General features: G+C 34.8%; 1 protein-coding gene and 3 non-coding genes across 4 annotated transcripts; 1 reads left to right on the top strand and 3 right to left on the bottom strand.

The window, feature by feature from the left end:
• The first annotated feature begins 13,701 nt into the window (after positions 1 to 13,701).
• On the top strand, positions 13,702 to 15,263 carry LOC109175111 (uncharacterized mitochondrial protein AtMg00810-like). The gene is made up of 3 exons (XM_019324361.1): positions 13,702 to 14,043; positions 14,286 to 14,960; positions 15,087 to 15,263. The coding sequence occupies exons 1-3, from the start codon at positions 13,702 to 13,704 to the stop codon at positions 15,261 to 15,263; spliced, it is 1,194 nt and encodes a 397-aa protein (XP_019179906.1).
• Positions 15,264 to 16,681: 1,418 nt separating this feature from the next.
• TRNAN-GUU lies at positions 16,682 to 16,755 on the bottom strand. The gene has a single exon. It is a non-coding gene; the product is annotated as a tRNA-Asn (tRNA).
• Positions 16,756 to 18,116: 1,361 nt separating this feature from the next.
• TRNAN-GUU lies at positions 18,117 to 18,190 on the bottom strand. The gene has a single exon. It is a non-coding gene; the product is annotated as a tRNA-Asn (tRNA).
• Positions 18,191 to 19,561: 1,371 nt separating this feature from the next.
• TRNAN-GUU lies at positions 19,562 to 19,635 on the bottom strand. Its single transcript has one exon. It is a non-coding gene; the product is annotated as a tRNA-Asn (tRNA).
• Positions 19,636 to 20,413: the final 778 nt, after the last annotated feature.

The raw sequence follows: 20,413 nt of genomic DNA, 5'->3' as shown, positions 1-20,413 counted from the left end.
AGTCCAACTTAATTAGGAACTAATATAATTCCATCCTAAATTTATGCATTTCTAAAGGCATAATAAGACAAAATTGCATAATTTAAAAAAGAATATTATGCTTAGGACAAATATGCATAAAATTAAACATTAAACTCATATATTCCAAACAAATTGCATAAATTAAAAGCAATTTACAATATGAGATTTCAAAAAAAATCTTTGAAATTTTAAACTGTAAGCCCATGACAAAATGTTTAACGCATAAAGATCAAATTTATGAGAAATAACTGAATTTTTACAAATTCTAACAATGTCAAACAAAAATGATATGTTGTCATTTGTAAATCAAAATCTCACAAAACCTAATTGCATAATTAAACTCAATATTATACACATAATGTGATCAAATGCATAAAACAATCTAAAGAGTATGAAAAATACACCAAATATTCATTTATTCATACTTAACCAAATATGGGCAATAACATTAATCATAATTCAAAGACTAATAAATGAATTACGGAATAAATGTACAATAATGGCAATAGTCAGTTGCCTTAAAAAAAAAATTCTCATTTGAAGCATTGCCACATAAACATAATTGGAAACAATTCAGGATTCATAAATAAACCATAATAATAATGTTATCATTAAAATATTAATGGTAATAAATAACCTTATAATCACCATTAATATTTGGTAATAACAACCAAAGTATGGTAATATACCTTCTTTAATGTTTTCATTTTTCTTAAGGAAATAAAATGTGGCAATTTAAAAATTATAGCAGTCAAACTATAACTATAGTACTAATTACCAAAAATAAATAATGATAAAACTTAATGACTAACCTTAATGATGCAAATTGCATCTCCCATAGTGCTATAATTCTCCCATCTTCATCGTCAGTAACATCAATGCAACGTCACGTAATAATAAACAGTAAATAGGTAATCTTTCCAAACATAATAGATTACCAAGAAATAATAATTACTATGAAAGGTAATAAACGAGATTAGCCCCTAAACTTAATAATAATAATAATTAATAATGCCAAATATAACTTAATAAATGGCAAAATTATAATTAAGGGAATACTGAATGCCAATCTCATAATACCACATAATAATTAATCAAGACTATAATGTCTTTTAGGGAGACTGAAATTATGGTAATAATCAAATTACCATTGTAAAGGCAATATACCAACTATATTGCTTACTATATTATTAAAGGAATTAATATTATTATTAAGGCCCTGAAAACTGTTGATAGATTAAAAAATATAATCAACTTAAACAATAGTTGTAATTCTTAATGGCCAAAATAATAATTTAAACCTTAAATCTTAATGGCTCATAAATAGACCCAAGATAATAATTATAGCCCTTAATCACTCAAATTAGACCCATAAACTCAATGGTCCAAGTGAGTTGTGACATGAATATAAAATGGTCTGAAATATATCCAAACTTAATATTATTACCAACAATGAATACCATTGCCAAAATATGGTAGTCAGTAATAATTAAGACTTAGTGAACATGTTATGCATAATAATTAATATTATTACCATAATAAACATGTTATAAGTCAAAATAAAATAGCTATAATTATTATTAAAATATCACTCAATAATGGTGGGATCCATACTTTAATGACCCAATATAGGTCCCAAATAGCTTGTTCAAAATAGGTTTTAAAGTCCTAAGTAAAATATAGGACTAAGATATGCTCAAAATTAAATGAGAAACCAAACAAGCTGTCTTAATAGACCATAATATCAAATATTGGCCTAAGGATCCTAAAATTGAATGACATTTAATATAGAGACTATGAGTTAATAATATGTTAATCCAACTTTAATGCATGCTTTTATGAATGTACAATTATAATAAAATAATTTATGAATACACATAACATGCTTGAATTTTTACATATTAATATATATTAACCCATAAATTCTGAATAAATTGCAATACTTCAGACAATTTAATATGCATCTTAATATTCAATTAAAATTCAAATAGCAAATTTAAAACTTAATATTTGCCTAAAGTTGAATAATAATTTAATTATGAATTAATGCCAAAATTAAGAGCAAAATAAAGGGCATCATCCAAAAGCAAGCAATTACCATACACTTACCATTTGCCAAAATAATATACAATATTAAATTAGGTAATATAAATATGGTAATAATAAACTAAATAATACCATTTACCAAATTAATATGTAATTACCTAATAATTGGCAAATAAAACATATGGTAAGAAAAAAAACAAAGGTAATTGCATTTTATTAAGCAAATAAGGAAATGTACCAGACGTCCACACTGTACGCGTACTCATCTTCTTCCAACATCACCAGAAATCAGCGCCACCGCCGACAGCCAGGCCATTCGTCCTTCTTCCAATGCATCGCCGGCAAGACCGTGCCACCGCCGACAACCTTACGGACAGGAGAACGCGCCGTGGTTCAGCCTGAAGGAGAGGGATCAGCCCACCTCCGCCATATCTCACCTCTGCGCAACGCCAAAACCGCACGAGGAAAAGTAGAAATCTCGGTTCGCCGGAAACCAAGCTTCATCACCACCGTTTCTCCTCTTTGCAACCCTAGTCCACCGACACCGTGGTCCGCCGAGCCATCCACTGCCCACGACTTCAAGTCTTGTCGTCGCCCGGAAAGTGTGAACGAAACCGTGGCCTCCCACAAAGCGCCCAATGGCGCTAGTTGCAGCCACCGTCGCCGCTGTGTCTTCGTCGACGCCAGTGACCAAGCCGCAATGCCACCCACCGCAACGACGACCGGAGTCCAAACACCGGCGAACCAAAAGAAGAAAAAAAAAATAATAACAATAATAATAAAAATCACGATGTATGTATATAATTTCGAAATCCAAATGAAATTAAAAAAATATCGTGTTGAATTATGCCGAAAAATAATTTTCAACAGTCCAAAAAAACATATACAAAATCTTAATGTATATTAAAAATAAATATTGTTTTTAGGCAAAACAATCAACCAGGCAGAGATTGATAAAGGCTCTGATACCAAATGTGAGATCTAAATATACAAAGTATAATCTACGAGAAACTTAACTCGTAGTAGCGGAAGCGGAAGCACTGTAGATCTCCAGCCATAGTTGATATCCTTGTATTGCCTCTTGAACGGTAGATCTGCAGAATATGGTTAGCCATTTTGTCTCATACTTGACTCAGAACCCTAGATGGTGTACTGGTATTTTCTGAGTAGTATGAGTACCATATAATATTCATGTATCTTGTATCCCATCAATACAAGCTTTATATAGGCACATTGGTGGATATAAGACATAAACCTAAAGGTCCAACCCAACCAATTACTTAATGGGCCTAGTCCACTTGCACCACATAAGTAAGACCCATAATATATAATATATATTATACGGGAAAGTCTTACACATTTTGTTCCTCAACAGCAACTGTATCATCTCCAGCAGCCACATCCTCATCCCTAATCTCAACTCTTGGGGTTCTTTTCTTCCTAAAGACATGGCTTAGTGGAACATCATCATCTTCTTCATGAACATCTCCTTCTACCCTTTCTCTTTTAACATTTATTCGAAACAAATATTTACTAGAGAGAATTGGTTTCCTATCCTTCATCTTGATGCCTTTTCTCCTCAAAAGTTCACCAATCATAAGACCATAACTAGGCTTTTCTTCTCCATTCACCATGGTAATCAATCGGTTGAAAATCACTTTACTCCAATCTAGTTTCTTTCCATGAATCACAGCATGTATCATACTTGCTATTTGCAAAGTAGACTTATCAAATCCACCTAATTTACACAAAACACACTTGGCAAGAACTTCAACAAGTTTACAAAATTCCCATTTGAACAATTCGGACTTCCTCCCAGAATATTTTGGTACATTCAAACTGTCCTTAATTCGAACTTTTGTCCAAAACTCAAACTGATCAAAATAATAATTATCCAGAGTAATATCATGCTTAGAAAAATCAAACAACTCCCTAATATCATTATGATCAACAGATACTCTCACACCATTCACAGAAGATTTAATCACATTATTTCTCATTTTAGCATGCTTGAAAAAATCAAATGCTTCATCATCAAAAATACTCATATAACGAAACATGCAAACCTTTTGTAGACCACATTTCTCCAATCCATCCAAAATCTCTTGAGCAAGAACTAGATTTGTACACACACCTTTGAAATCGGTTGGGTCGAGGAGATGTCCCGTGTTGACTTTCTCCGTGGGTTGTGTGTTCTTGGATGATTTTCTACTTGAGGATGCCATTTTTGAAGTTATTTTGGAGTGGGTATCAAAGTTTTGTGAGAATGAGAGGTTTTGAGGAGTTCGGCTATGGAGTTCTCGTAAAAGAGAGAGAAGAAGAGAAGAGTTTTGAAATTGGGTTTGTTTGGAAAGGGAAGGGTCGTGTAAGTCTTTTAGGGCTAGATGGACGAAAATACCCTTAATGATAAGCTTAGTGGGGTTTGAAAATTGAGGGTAATTTGGTCAATTTATTGAGTATGAAAAATGTTCAGCTCAAGGATATCTCAGATGAATTAGATACATGCATAAAAGACATGCAAAAATATTTTGTCAAAAAGAGATAATGATTAGATCAACCAAATTCAATGGGGTAGATGCACAATAAATTTCATTCATTGACACAAAATCAATGTGTTATGCAAACAAGACAAACCATTTTCCAAGGTAAAATTTACATGTGCCAGGTAAAAACTCTATGACTTACAGATGGCTATGCTAGTGAGTAGGGTAAAAATTTATAAAAACTTTCACATTAGACACGTACAAGCTTGATTAAAAAAATATGCATAAGATAACCTTAAGAATTAAGTCATAAGATACGAATTTTTTTAAAAAAAAAATAAAAAAACTTTTAATAAAAAAAATTGCATTTTAATTAACACAAAATCACATAGCATGCAAAAACACAATTAACGCAAATAATTATGCAATTAACACATATAGGTACGTGACAAATAAAATAAACACAATAACCAAAATTAAATTAAACAAATTGAGCTTAAGGATAGAGAATGTGATACTTAGTTCATTTCGATCATGCCCAACTCATGCCTTAGAGTGATAAATCGTGATTCGCACAAAGGCTTTGTCAGAATATCTGCTAGTTGATTTTCTGTTGGTACGTGATCGATTTTGATGTCTTTCTTCTCAACGTGATCTCGTATGAAATGGTGTCGGACATCAATGTGCTTCGTTCTTGAATGAAGTACTGGGTTTTGAGAAATTGCTATGGCGCTAGTATTATCACAGAAAATACTAACTTCATTGCAATTGACTCCATAATCTTTTAATTGTTGCTTCATCTATAGAATCTGTGCGCAACAACTCCCTGCAGCGATATATTCGGCTTCGGTGTGCTTGTTGCAATGGAGTTTTGCTTCTTGCTAAACCATGAAACTAACCTTCCCCCTAAGAACTGGCACGTTCCTGAGGTACTTTTTCTATCAATTTTGCACCCTGCAAAATCTGCATCTGAAAAACCGGTTAGTTCAAAATTTCCTTCTTTAGGATACCATAATCCAACATTAATGGTTCCTTTAAGATATCGGATAATCTTCTTGATGGCAAGTAGATGACTTTCTTTTGGCTTAGATTGGAATCTTGCACATACACCCACTGAGTAGGATATATCGGGTCTACTCGCAGTGAGATATAATAAAGATCCAATCATTCCTCGATATTGCGTCTCGTCAACATCTTTGCCTTCATCGTCTTTGTCTAATTTGACTGATGTGCTCATTGGAATTTTCATTGAACTCTTTCCTTCTTGACCGAATCTTTTAATAAGATCTTTGGTGTATTTGGCCTGATTTATGAGTATTCCTTCCTTCAGTTGTTTTACTTGCAGTCCAAGGAAGTAGTTTAGCTCTTCCATCATGCTCATTTCAAACTTGTTCTGCATGAGCTTAGAAAATTTCTCACATAATAATTTATTAGTACTTCCAAAAATAATATCATCAACATAAATTTGTACTAATAATATATGATCATTTTCTTGAATTTTAAATAAGGTTTTGTCAACAAGGCCTTTGGTAAACCCACAACTAATTAAGAACATTGATAGGGTGTCATACCAAGCTCTCGGTGCTTGTTTTAACCCATATAATGCCTTCTTTAGTTTATAGACCTTATCAACATTACCTTTTACCTCGAAACCTGGAGGTTGCTCAACATATACTTCTTCTTCGAGTAGGCCATTTAAGAATGCACTTTTTACGTCCATTTGATAGACTGTAAAATTCTTGTAAGCTGCAAAGGCTAGAAAAATTCTTATTGCTTCCAATCTTGCAACCGGGGCAAATGTCTCATCAAAATCTATTCCTTCTTCTTGTGAGTAGCCCTTTGCGACTAGCCTTGCTTTATTCCTAACAACGATTCCATCTTTATTTGCTTTATTTCTAAAGACCCATTTTGTTCCAATCACGTTGTGATTAGATGGTCTTGAAACAAGCTCCCACACATCGTTGCGTTCAAACTAATTTAGCTCTTCTTGCATTGCTTCAATGCAACTAGGATCTTTTAAAGCTTCATCTACGTCCTTCGGTTCAACCTGAGAAAGAAAACATGAAAATAGGGTTTCTTGTAATGCGGATCTAGTTCTCACGCCATCATGAATATCTCCAATGATTTGATGTTGTGGATGATTTCTTAGCCACTTCAAATCCAGTTGAAAATTGCTTTGAGAAGTAGAGGGTTCGTGTGAAGTGGAAGGATTTGGATTTGCGGTTTGATCCATTCGTTGATCTTCACTATTAGTTCCAACTCCAACCCCAACACATTTCCTTACTTCTTCCCTTATATCATCTTCCACATCGGTTTCTGTTCCGGAGTAGTTTAGATTGCTATTTCCCTGCAAAATATCTTCAGAAATTTCATTAGCATTATCTACGTGTTTAGGAACATTGATACCAAATGTTGGAGATTCCTTGCTTTTCGAGAATTCATCAAATACGACATGAATGGATTCTTCAACCACCATTGTTGACTTATTTAGTACTCTGAATGCTTTGCTGGTGGAAGAATATCCTAAGAATATTGCTTCATCTGCACGTTGATCAAATGTTCTTAGATAGATTTTGCCATTATTAAGAACAAAACATTTGCAACCAAATGAATGAAAATAACTAAGGTTAGGTTTTCTCCCTTTCCACAATTCATAAGGTGTCTTGTCGTGCAACTTGTAGATTAGACTTCTGTTTTGGGTATAGCAAGCAGTATTGATTGCTTCGGCCCAAAAGTGTTTAGGTAGCTCGGCTGCTGCTATCATTACTCGTGCGGCTTCTTTTAGCGTTCGATTTCTCCTTTCGGCAACTCCGTTTTGTTGTGGAGTTCTTGCGGCTGATAGTTGATGCATAATTCCTTGAGTATTGCAGTAATTTTGAATTACGCTATTCACAAACTCTGTTCCTCTATCGGTACGAATTTTGACAATGTTGACTTCCTTTTCATTTTGAAGTTGTTTGAGAAGTTCTGGTAGCTTCTTCTCTACTTCATTTTTCTTTTGGAGAAATATCGTCCATGTGTACCTGGAAAAATCATCAACAACAACAAGAGTATATTTCTTACCACTCATACTTACTAGCTCCACAGGATCAAATTGATCCATATGTAGTAGACTAAGAGGTCTTTGACTTGATTCGTGTGTTTTTGTCTTGAAGGATGATTTGACTTGTTTTCCCTTTTGACATGCATCGCAAATCTGATCCTTTCTGTAGGTGATGTTGGGCAGTCCTTTGACTAGATTTCTCGTCACGAGCTTGTTAATGGTTTTGAAGTTGAGATGACTCGACTTTTTGTGCCATTCCCAACCCATATTGCTTGAGTTGTTTGCAACAAGACACACAGAGTCTTTGGTTGTGCTCCAGTCTACAACATACATATTTTTCTTTCTGATTCCTTCTAGAACAATCTCGTCTGTGGATCCGTTCTTCACTTGACACTTGTCTTTGAAAAACTCCACAAGATAGCCTTTATCGCAAAATTGACTTGTGCTCAGCAAGTTGAATTTTAATCCTTCAACATAGGATACGTCTCTATTTTTAGACCATTGCGGGATACTGTTCCTATTCCTTTGGTTGTACCATATCGATCATTTCCTCCAAACACAACTTTTGGTCCTTCGATATATTTAAAATCCACAAGACTAGATTTATTTCCAGTCATGTGTCTAGAGCATCCACTATCGAAGTACCAAATTTCCTGCAAACAGTTTATGCATTTTTAGGTACCCAACTTAATTTGGGTCCTTGAGTGTTAGTCCTTTTTGGTATCCAAATCCACCTAGTTCTTATTGATCCAAGATTAGGTGATTCGTAACCATTGAAAACATTATAATCATACCTAATTTTCGAAAAAGGTTTTGGTGCCGGGTTTTGAAAATTGACTCGATCTTTTGGCACTTGGGAAGAGATTTGTTTCAGCCTATGAAAGGCATTAAATCTGGACTTAGTGCATGGTTTAATATCATCAAACCAATCTTGTTCAGAGGGATAAAGTCTCCCTGCCCCAATTCTCGGAGTTCTTCCTGTTTTCCTATGAGGACTTTGTGCACTCGACTCATTGGTATTTTTCCATTTAGGAACAAACTTTTGCCTATTATTTGACTGCATTGGCGAATTAAATTTTCTTTGAGGCTTCGGCCTTGCAGTAACATTTTTGGCATTAGCTTGATAACCAATTCCTTGTCTCATTGTGCTATCTTGACCTTTTACAAATTTTACTACTTGAACTTTATTATTTAAAGCAGTAGTAGAATTGGTCAATTTCTCGGAGGCTTGAGAACACGATGGATCATAACCAAGTCCGGTTTTATCTCCTGAGGATTTTTGCATATTTACCATTTTATCCATTATTTTGGATGAATGAGTAAATGTTGCTATAACTTCCCTTAGGTTGTGTTCTCTCACTTCCCTTGATTTACACTCTTCTTGAAGTCGAATATTTTCGTCGTTCAAGTCTCGTATCTCAGATAGAGTATTTTGCAATTTTTCATTTAGTTGATCTTTTTCAAGAATCAGTAAATTATTGCGCTCCTTGATTTGCGAGTAAGTGTCCATCATGGTTTGACAATCCTTCATCATATGAAAGATAGACTCTTTAGAAAAAGATGAACTTACAGAATCAAAAGATTTAGAAGTTACCTCATCATCATCTGTTTCGTGTGCCATAAGACATAGATCTTCACTATTTGAATTGCTTGACATGCTCATTCTAAATAGTGAATTATCATCTATAGAGCTGTCAGTTTCGTTGCTAGAAGATTCCTCAGACTCACTTGTTTCTAGTGGATCACTGATAAGAGCTTTTCTTTTGTCTTTCTTGTTGAATCTCCTATCCTTGACTTTGGTTTCCTCCTGCATGGTGTTAGATTGATTTTTGCTTACCTTGGGATAAGGACATTCGGCCATAAAGTGTCCAGGTTTTCTACAGTTGTAGCATAAATTCGAATTGTCCTCCAAGGTTTCCTTTTTATGCCTTCGTGATTTGCTTGCTTTAGGAAAACTTTTGTGATTGTTTTTCCTCATGAACCTCTTGAATTTCCTGACAAACAAAGCAAAGTTTTCGTTATTTAATAATTCACTATTATCAACTGACCTTGACGTGGACGGTTGTTCGGAAACTAGTGCGTTGTTCTTTTCTTCGTGTTCTTCCTCCGTCCTTGACTTCATTTCAAACTCATAGGCTTTTAGATCACTAAAAAGCTTATCAGTTGATAGAGTCTTTAGATCTCTATGATCACGCATGGCAGTGACTTTCATGTCCCAACTTAACGGTAAACCACGTAGGATTTTGAGTGAGATTTCCTTTTGATTAATGTCTTTTCCAAGATCATTAATTTCTCCCAAGATTTTAGCAAATCTTGTTTCCATGTCGGTAATATTCTCGCCGCTTAGCATTTTGAAATCCTCAAATTTCTTTAATGCTATGGTGAGTTTATTATCCTTTTCCTGTTCGTCTCCTTCACCAATTTGGATGAGTGTCTCCCAAACTTCTTTTGCTGATTGGCATTTTCGAACCTTTGGGAATATCGTATCATCGATAGATTTGAACAAAATATCCTTGGCAATATTGTTCAAGTTATTTCGTGTTCTATCTTCACGAGTCCATTCCACTTTAGGCTTTGGAACATACTGTGGTGTATCACTTGTTTGTACGGATGCAGTGTTTACTTGCAAGATTTCAATTGGACCATTAGTGATTACTTCCCATATTTCATCATGTAGTGCAGATAAATGTACCTGCACGCGAATTTTCCAATCATCAAATTTTTCTAGAGAAAATAATAAATTTTGGGCAAGAGCCATATCTCTTTTCATCATCTTGATTTTTCGGGATCTGTCTAGGAGTCAAAATTGACTCAAATAGACAACAGCTTCTGATACCAATTGTTGGTATCAGTCAGAGACAATTTGACCCAAATAGACAACCCGCTCTGATACCAATTGTTGGTCCCGATATGGTGGTAAAAAGTCTAGAGGGGGGGGGGGGGGGGTTGAATAGACTTTTTAAACTTTTTCACACTTAATAACACTTTGGTAATTTCAACTCTAAGTAACAAGGTATGAAACTTAGATGCGCAGCGGAATAATTAAAACAACCAAGTGTTACGTAAAATCAAAGAGATATATCACATGCAATATGATGGATATGCATGGTATGACTCAAATAATCAGTATGCAAATTTATGCTCACATGCATACGTCAAAACTACTAAACCCAGATGAATAATTACGAACAATATAAGATGGGTCAGTCAAATATTCAACATGCAAGACAACAAAATATTTAAGAGATGATTCACTCAATATGTATGCAATGTCACGTGTGAATCAATGAATGAATCCAAATGGAATTGTGTCTGCATGCACTTGTAATGTCACATAACCCAATCAATAAGATAAATGAATAAGACGAATAGTAAATGGGTTAGTATGCATGCAATAATAAATAAAGCAGTAAGTAAATGCGAGAGAGGCAATTTATAGTGGTTCAGATGTGGTGTAATCCTCCTAGTCCACTCTTCTCCTTTCACTCCAAGGAGGAAATTCACTATCTCGTTCACCCAGATACAAATAGTGAATCAAGTGCACACAGGCACTTCCCAAGTGTTTTGCACAAAGCTACACTCAATCCCGAGTATCTCGCACAAAGCTATACCCCCGAGTATCTTGCACAAAGCTATACTCCTACACCAACTAAGTGTCTTGCACCCAGCTACACTTAGCACCACCGAGTGTCTCGCTCACAGCTACACTCAGCAACCACGAGTGTCTCGCACAAAGCTACACTCACGAGTGTCTCGCACAAAGCTACACTCAACAGGGTAGTGTCTTGCACAAAGCTACATTCAACCCTCTTTCTACACACAGTAGAGGTAATATTAAGAGAAAACAAATTTCTCTTCTAATGACTTGAAGAATCTCTCGTGTAAGCTCAAAATGGATATTTTTGAATTTTGCTTTTCTTTGTATTCCCTTGCCTTCTCTACTTCATGTCTTCAAGTCTTCTTGGTATATATAGCTGAAGAAGCTATATTACCGTAGTAGCATCAGTTGATCTTGATCGTTCATTTTGATTAGCTACACATTATTGCCAACTTGCATTGCGGTGATTTAATGCAAGAGATGGGTTTCCACAGTGAGTTTGAAAATCCTCACCTGACAAATCTTCAAAAGTCATACATATCGGCTCATCAGCTGAATCTTCTCCGAAAAATAATTACCTTATCTTTGACGGATTCAAAATGATGAAATCTTCCAAAAGATTTTCTGCTGATTCTTGCTTGAGTAAAAATTATATCTTCGTCCATTTCTTCTTCTGAAATGATTTGAGATGCATAGCAAGATATTTAAATGAGAATGAAGATGTGTAGAAGAATTCACGTGCATCTTCCTTATCATGTCCACAAGCTTCCAAACTTGTAGTCAACTTAGCATGACATGTGTCCACATTGTAGCATGCACCCAACAAGTGTCATCTTTAAAAAAGATATGCTTCCAATGAGATTTGAACACAAGCCCAATTAAATATGTCTTCCAAGCTTGTACCACTACACCATATTAACTCATTGGTTAATATTTATGGATTTAATCTTTATTCCCAGAATGCCTTTAGTAGCATTTTACATTAATTCGTAGATTAATCCGAGTCTGCCCCTTGGTCGTCCCCATCAGCCCCTTCGTCGTCCCCTTCTTTATCTCTTACATAAAAATGTAAAGATTGAGTCTTGAACCCATGACCTCTAACTTTAGTCACCTTGTTCCTTATCCACTTCACCACTTCATCCTTTGGTGTCTTCCAAGGTAAATAAATCTCAAATAGTAATATTCTGGATAAGTATATTTTGCTAAGAATTCGTAGACTTTTATGGCTTGACTTGGGACTTAGGCTAATAGACAACTAGACTCAAAATAAAATAGGGGGTTCTAAAAATACAAATTTGGCTCATCAAAACTATTACAATTTATTCCTAACACATAATAGGCTCGGGCACCCTCATACCCGAGCTCTGCGTCAGGTTCTTGCTAGTTGTCCTGTTAGTGGTTCGTTACGGTCAATAAATTCTTTATGTACCGCGTGTCAGATGGGTAAGTCTGTGCGCTTCCCACTCACGCGTATTGAGACTTCGAGTCAGTCTGTACTGGATTTGGTATTTACAAATATTTGGGGACCATCACCGGTACCTTCTGTAGATGGTTTTAGGTATTTTGTCCTTTTTGTGGACGATTTTTCCCAGTTTATTTGGTATTATCCGATGAAGTTCAAATCGGATATTTATTCAATATTTGCTAAATTTCGTGCGTTAGTGGAAAATTCCTTTTCGACCACTATTAAGTGCATTCAGTCGGATATGGGTGGTGAATACCAAAAGTTGAACACGGTCTTTACCGCCGTAGGGATTTTACATAGACAGTCATCGCCGCATACACACGAGCAAAATGGCCGTGTGGAGCGGCGACACCGTCATGTGGTCGAGACTGGGTTAACTCTTCTTGCCCAAAGTCACGTACTACAAAAATATTGGCCTTTTGCCTTTGAGTCTGCCGTCCATCTAATAAATCGTCTGCCCTCCACTGTTTCACAAAACGTCAGTCCCTACTCCAAGTTGTACCATAAGCCACCTAATTACAGTTTGCTACATGTGTTTGGGTGCGAGTGTTTTCCGTGCCTACGTCCGTACAATAGGCACAAGATGGATTATCGATCTACTTCATGTATATTTCTAGGTTACCCAGATTCATGTCTTGGCTACAGGTGTTTGGACAAGTAAACAGGCCACATTTACATTGCCAGGCATGTGCGGTTCGACGAAGAGGTGTTTCCTTATGCAACTCACCCTACTGTTCAGACTGGGCCGAACACCGAAGCAGCAACACCACCTTGGGCGTCTTCACCGGTCTTACGCACGTCAGTTCCAATTCAGCCCGCATTGGTGTCCGAACCGGGCATAAGTCAGCCACAACTGCCGCAATTGCCGCCCCTCCCGACTTCCTCATCGACAGCAGGTGCGGCTTCCTCGTCTTATCAGCCGACCACTTCATCCACTACGTCAGGGAGGCGGCGCCGCGTCCGGCTTACTGTTCGGACGCATGTTATGCAACTACGGACGTCAACGCATGCGCAACATCGAAATCCGGGAACTCACCCGTCTGCGATGGTGGCCTCCGTAGATGATGACGAGCCCACTTGCCACTCGCAAGCTGTCAAGTCCTCACATTGGCGGGCGGCTATGGACACTGAGTTCAATGCTTTATTACAAAACCAAACCTGGCGGCTTGTTCCCCCGCGTCGAGATGTAAATGTAATAGGCAGTAAATGGGTTTTTTGTATTAAGCGGAAATCCGACGGCACCATTGACCGCTACAAGGCCCGACTCGTGGCCAAGGGGTTTAACCAAGTGCCCGGTGAGGATTACTCCGAAACGTACAGTCCGGTGGTGAAACAACCACCATTCGGCTCCTACTGGCTTTCGCCGTATCGAATAAGTGGGCTATGCGTCAATTGGATGTCCACAACGCATTTTTGAATGGGCACATTGACGAAGACATTTATATGCGGCAACCGCCCGGCTACACAAATCCAAATTTTCTTGACCATGTTTGTAAGCTACAACGATCGCTGTATGGGCTTAAACAGGCCCCTCGTGCGTGGTTTAAAAGACTACACGATTTTCTCTTACAGGTTGGATTTCGTCCATCCAAAATGGATGTTTCTTTGTTTATTTTTGACTCTGGACAGGTCCGGGCATATGTGTTAGTCTACGTGGATGACATCCTTCTACTAGGCAACAACTCAGCAATGGTCGAAACAGTCATGGCCCAGCTGTCATCTACCTTTCGCATTCGTGATTTGGGGCGGCCTCGGTTCTTTTTAGGTGTCGAGGCGACTTACAGCGATAATGGTCTGATGCTTTCACAACAAAGGTACATGAACGAACTCTTGCGCAAAGCCAGCACGGAATCTTGCAAACCGCTGTCAACTCCAATGGCGCTAGCTGCTTCAACTCCTACTGCGGGGTCTCCACCCCTCGATGATCCAACCCCATATAGATGTCTGGTTGGGTCCCTAATGTATCTACTAATCACTCGTCCGGATTTGGCTTTTTCTGTGAATCGACTGTGTCAATTCATGCATACACCAACACAGGACAATTGGGCGTCACTCAAACGGGTGTTGCGCTATGTGCAAGGCACGCAGAGTCTGGGACTTCGTCTCACACAGTCATCTTCTCCGGTTGTGCATGCCTTTTCTGACTCCGATTGGGCGGGATGTTCTCTGGATCGAAAATCCACCGCTGGCTACGCCGTGTTTCTAGGCCCGAATCTTGTCTCTTGGACGTCTAGGAAGCAACGGACTGTCGCACGCTCTTCTACCGAAGCCGAGTACAAGGCTCTCGCCAACGTTGCTGCCGAAGTCACCTAGGTCCAGTCCTTGCTATGCGAACTTGGTTTGCTTTCCCCGACTATCCCGGTACTCTGGTGCGACAACTTAGGTGCGACATACCTGTGTGCTAATCCGGTGTTTCATGCCTGGACAAAGCACGTTGAAGTCGATTATCACTTCGTGCGGGATAAAGTGTCAACTGGAGCTCTAAAAGTGAACTTCGTCTCCACCAATGACCAGCTCGCCGACATCTTCACTAAGCCTCTCTCCTCAGCTCGCTTTGGTGATCTACGGTGCAAGCTTGGCGTCGTCCCGTGTCCCGCTTCAGCTTGAGGGGGGAGTATTAGGCAGTTAGTTTTTGGTTAGACTTTTATGTGTAGTTAGAGACTAATAAGGAGTGGTTATCTATTTCCTTGTTAACCTCTTCTGTATAAATAGCGTTGTATTCCCTTGCTTTTGGATAATCAATATATTATAAACTTCATCAACCTATTCCGTTAATGGTTTTTTTTAATGAAAAAAATAGTATAACTATTAATAATCATTTTGCTTTATTGATTGCGCATTTAGTGGTTATTGACTGTGTAAATTGTAACAACAAGTTCTGCACCCGGGCTTTGGATAAGAGGTTTAGAGCTTGTCTTGGCTTTAGTGACCTAGGTTTTGAGAAAAGGGTTTGAATCTTAGGGGTAATGGTTTAAGGTTTAGGATTTGATTTTTTTTTTTAATTTTTATTTTTGCCGGGGATCGATTTAGTTATTTAGGGATTAGGGTTTAGGGTTTTGATGATAGGATTTTGTGTATTTTAGAATTTAGCTGGTTCGCAATAATGCAAAAAACATAATTGATATATTGAATTTTGTTGTAAATAATTAGAAGAAAATTAATTAAACGAAAAAAAAGAAAAAAAAACTGAACATAAATTTGCTTCAATCATTTAATCAAACAATTTGACTGAGGTTTTTTAGTTTGCTTTAAAGGCCTAACTTTATTGGCTTTTATTAGTGTTTGTGTGTGTGTGTGTGTGTGTGTGTGTGTGTGTGTGTGTGTGTGTGTGTGTGTGTGTGTGTGTGTGTGTGTGTGTGTGTGTGTGTGTGTGTGTGTTGTAGATTTATCAATTACAACGTAGGTAAAAAAAATTAGATAACAAAAACAAGTTACCAATACAAAACTTTTAAAATAACAACAACAACAACAACAACAACAATAATAATAATAATAATAATAATAATAATAATAATAATAATAATAATAATAATAAAAACAACAACAAGAACAACAACAACAACAACAACAACAATAATAATAATAATAATAATAATAATAATAATAATAATAACAACAACAAGAATAACAACAACAACGACAACAACAACAACAACAACAATAACAATAATAATAATAATAATAATAATAATAATAATAATAATAATAATAATAATAATAATAATAATAATAATAATTATTATTATTATATACAAACATGTGATAAAAAAATAGTAAAAATAATTTGCTTAGCATAAATTCTGCAAAAAAATTTTGGATATGACTTTGGTGCTGATTAATGAACGAAAATTGGTAATTGATAAGTTCAATGTCACCCTAAATTAATTCTGGTTACCTGCCTTTTCCTCATAGAAAGCCATGTTTTTTTGTCTCGTTTTGAAAATTGTGCCCATTATAGTAGTTTTTATGTATGTGCATTTCCATACGGAATATATAATCATAGTTATTAAATTCTTCAAATTCAACACTAGAAGGAGGGCTTGAACCTCCGACCTTGTGGTTAACAGCCACACGCTCTAGCCAACTGAGCTATTCCAGCTACCTTTATTAAAAAGATTTTTAACATATTAATAAGGAAAATTAAAATTAGAAACATTATTTGGTTGTTCTAATTGAAATAAATGTACTAACTTTATGTAATTATAGTGAGAAAATGGGAGAAATCTAGTGAGTTTTTGACAATATAAATTTTTAATGAGGTTGTTGAGAAGTTGAAAAATTAAAGTTTTGAATTTTTGTTAAAGCTATTAGACTTTCAATGGAACTTTTACGCGTATATGATTCAAGAGATCTTAGATTACACATTAAGAATATCAAATCCCCAATGAACTGCTTAATTTGTCTTTTGTTTAAAATTGATCGAATGCAATATTAACCTATTCTGTTAATGGTTTTTTTTTTTAATGAAAAAAATAGTATAACTATTAATAATCATTTTGCTTTATTAATTTTGCATTTAGTGGTTATTGACTTTGTAAATTGTAACAACAAGTTCTGCACCCGGGCTTTGGATAAGAGGTTTAGAGCTTGTCTTGGCTTTAGTGACCTAGGTTTTGAGAAAAGGGTTTGAGTCTTAGGGGCAATGGTTTAAGGTTTAGGATTTGATTTTTTTTAATTTTTATTTTTGCCGGGGATCGATTTAGTTATTTAGGGATTAGGGTTTAGGGTTTTGATGATGGGATTTTGTGTATTTTAGAATTTAGCTGGTTCGCAATAATGCAAAAAGCGTAATTGATATATTGAATTTTGTTGTGTATAATTAGAAGAAAATTAATTAAACGAAACAAAAGAAAAAAAAAAACTCAACCTAAATTTGCTTCAATCATTTAATCAAACAATTTGACTTAGGTTTTTTAGTTTGCTTTAAAGGCCTAACTTTATTGGCTTTTATTAGTGTTTGTGTGTGTGTGTGTGTGTGTGTGTGTGTTGTAGATTTATAAATTACAACGTAGGTAAAAAAAAAATTGATAACAAAAACAAGTTACCAATACAAAAATTTTAAAATAATAATAATAATAATAATAATAATAATAATAATAATAACAATAACAAGAACAACAAAAACAACAACAACAATAATAATAATAATAATAATAATATTAATATTAATAATATAAGAACATGTGATAAAAAAAATAGTAAAAATAATTTGCTTAGCATAAATTCTGCAAAAAACATGAACTAGAAAAATTTGATGACTTCGGTGTTGATTAATGAACGAAAATTTGATATTGATAAGTTCAATGTCACCCTAAATTAATTCTGGTTACCTGCCTTTTCCTCTTAGAAAGCCATGTTTTTTTGTCACGTTTTGAAAACTGAGCCCATTATAGTAGTTTTTATGTATGTGCATTTCCATACGGAATATAATCATAGTTATTAAAAATTCTTCAAATTCGTCGCTAAAAAGAGGGCTTAAACCTCCGACCTTGTGGTTAACAACCACACGCTCTAGCCAACTGAGCTATTCCAGCTACCTTTATTAAAAAGATTTTTAACATATTAATAAGGAAAATTAAAATTAGAAACATTATTTGGTTGTTCTAATTGAAATAAATGTACTAACTTTATGTAATTATAGTGAGAAAATGGGAGAAATCTAGTGAGTTTTTGACAATATAAATTTTTAATGAGGTTGTTGAGAAGTTGAAAAATTAAAGTTTTGAATTTTTGTTAAAGCTATTAGACTTTCAATGGAACTTTTACGCGTATATGATTCAAGAGATCTTAGATTACACATTAAGAATATCAAATCCCCAATGAACTGCTTAATTTGTCTTTTGTTTAAAATTGATCGAATGCAATATTAACCTATTCTGTTAATGGTTTTTTTTTTTAATGAAAAAAATAGTATAACTATTAATAATCATTTTGCTTTATTAATTTTGCATTTAGTGGTTATTGACTTTGTAAATTGTAACAACAAGTTCTGCACCCGGGCTTTGGATAAGAGGTTTAGAGCTTGTCTTGGCTTTAGTGACCTAGGTTTTGAGAAAAGGGTTTGAGTCTTAGGGGCAATGGTTTAAGGTTTAGGATTTGATTTTTTTTAATTTTTATTTTTGCCGGGGATCGATTTAGTTATTTAGGGATTAGGGTTTAGGGTTTTGATGATGGGATTTTGTGTATTTTAGAATTTAGCTGGTTCGCAATAATGCAAAAAGCGTAATTGATATATTGAATTTTGTTGTGTATAATTAGAAGAAAATTAATTAAACGAAACAAAAGAAAAAAAAAAACTCAACCTAAATTTGCTTCAATCATTTAATCAAACAATTTGACTTAGGTTTTTTAGTTTGCTTTAAAGGCCTAACTTTATTGGCTTTTATTAGTGTTTGTGTGTGTGTGTGTGTGTGTGTGTGTTGTAGATTTATAAATTACAACGTAGGTAAAAAAAAAATTGATAACAAAAACAAGTTACCAATACAAAAATTTTAAAATAATAATAATAATAATAATAATAATAATAATAATAATAATAATAACAATAACAAGAACAACAAAAACAACAACAACAACAACAATAATAATAATAATAATAATAATATTAATATTAATAATATAAGAACATGTGATAAAAAAAATAGTAAAAATAATTTGCTTAGCATAAATTCTGCAAAAAACATGAACTAGAAAAATTTGATGACTTCGGTGTTGATTAATGAACGAAAATTTGATATTGATAAGTTCAATGTCACCCTAAATTAATTCTGGTTACCTGCCTTTTCCTCTTAGAAAGCCATGTTTTTTTGTCACGTTTTGAAAACTGAGCCCATTATAGTAGTTTTTATGTATGTGCATTTCCATACGGAATATAATCATAGTTATTAAAAATTCTTCAAATTCGTCGCTAAAAAGAGGGCTTAAACCTCCGACCTTGTGGTTAACAACCACACGCTCTAGCCAACTGAGCTATTCCAGCTACCTTTATTAAAAAGATTTTTAACATATTAATAAGGAAAATTAAAATTAGAAACATTATTTGGTTGTTCTAATTGAAATAAATGTACTAACTTTATGTAATTATAGTGAGAAAATGGGAGAAATCTAGTGAGTTTTTGACAATATAAATTTTTAATGAGGTTGTTGAGAAGTTGAAAAATTAAAGTTTTGAATTTTTGTTAAAGCTATTAGACTTTCAATGGAACTTTTACGGGTATATGATTCAAGAGATCTTAGATTACACATTAAGAATATCAAATCCCCAATGAACTGCTTAATTTGTCTTATGTTTAAAATTGATCGAATGCAATATTAACCTATTCTGTTAATGGTTTTTTTTTAATGAAAAAAATAGTATAACTATTAATAATCATTTTGCTTTATTGATTTTGCATTTAGTGGTTATTGACTGTGTAAATTGTAACAACAAGTTCTGCACCCGGGCTTTGGATAAGAGGTTTAGAGCTTGTCTTGGCTTTAGTGACCTAGGTTTTGAGAAAAGGGTTTGAGTCTTAGGGGCAATGGTTTAAGGTTTAGGATTTGATTTTTTTTAATTTTTATTTTTGCCGGGGAATCGATTTAGTTATTTAGGGATTAGGGTTTAGGGTTTTGATGATGGGATTTTGTGTATTTTAGAATTTAGCTGGTTCGCAATAATGCAAAAAGCATAATTGATATATTGAATTTTGTTGTAAATAATTAGAAGAAAATTAATTAAACGAAACAAAAGAAAAAAAAAAAAACTCAACCTAAATTTG

Source organism: Ipomoea nil, unplaced genomic scaffold, assembly GCF_001879475.1.
Source record: "Ipomoea nil cultivar Tokyo-kokei standard unplaced genomic scaffold, Asagao_1.1 scaffold0684, whole genome shotgun sequence".
In the NCBI taxonomy this organism is placed as follows: Eukaryota; Viridiplantae; Streptophyta; class Magnoliopsida; order Solanales; family Convolvulaceae; genus Ipomoea; species Ipomoea nil.
Note: the sequence above shows the minus strand (reverse complement) of the source record. Positions and strands in the feature narration are given on the sequence as shown.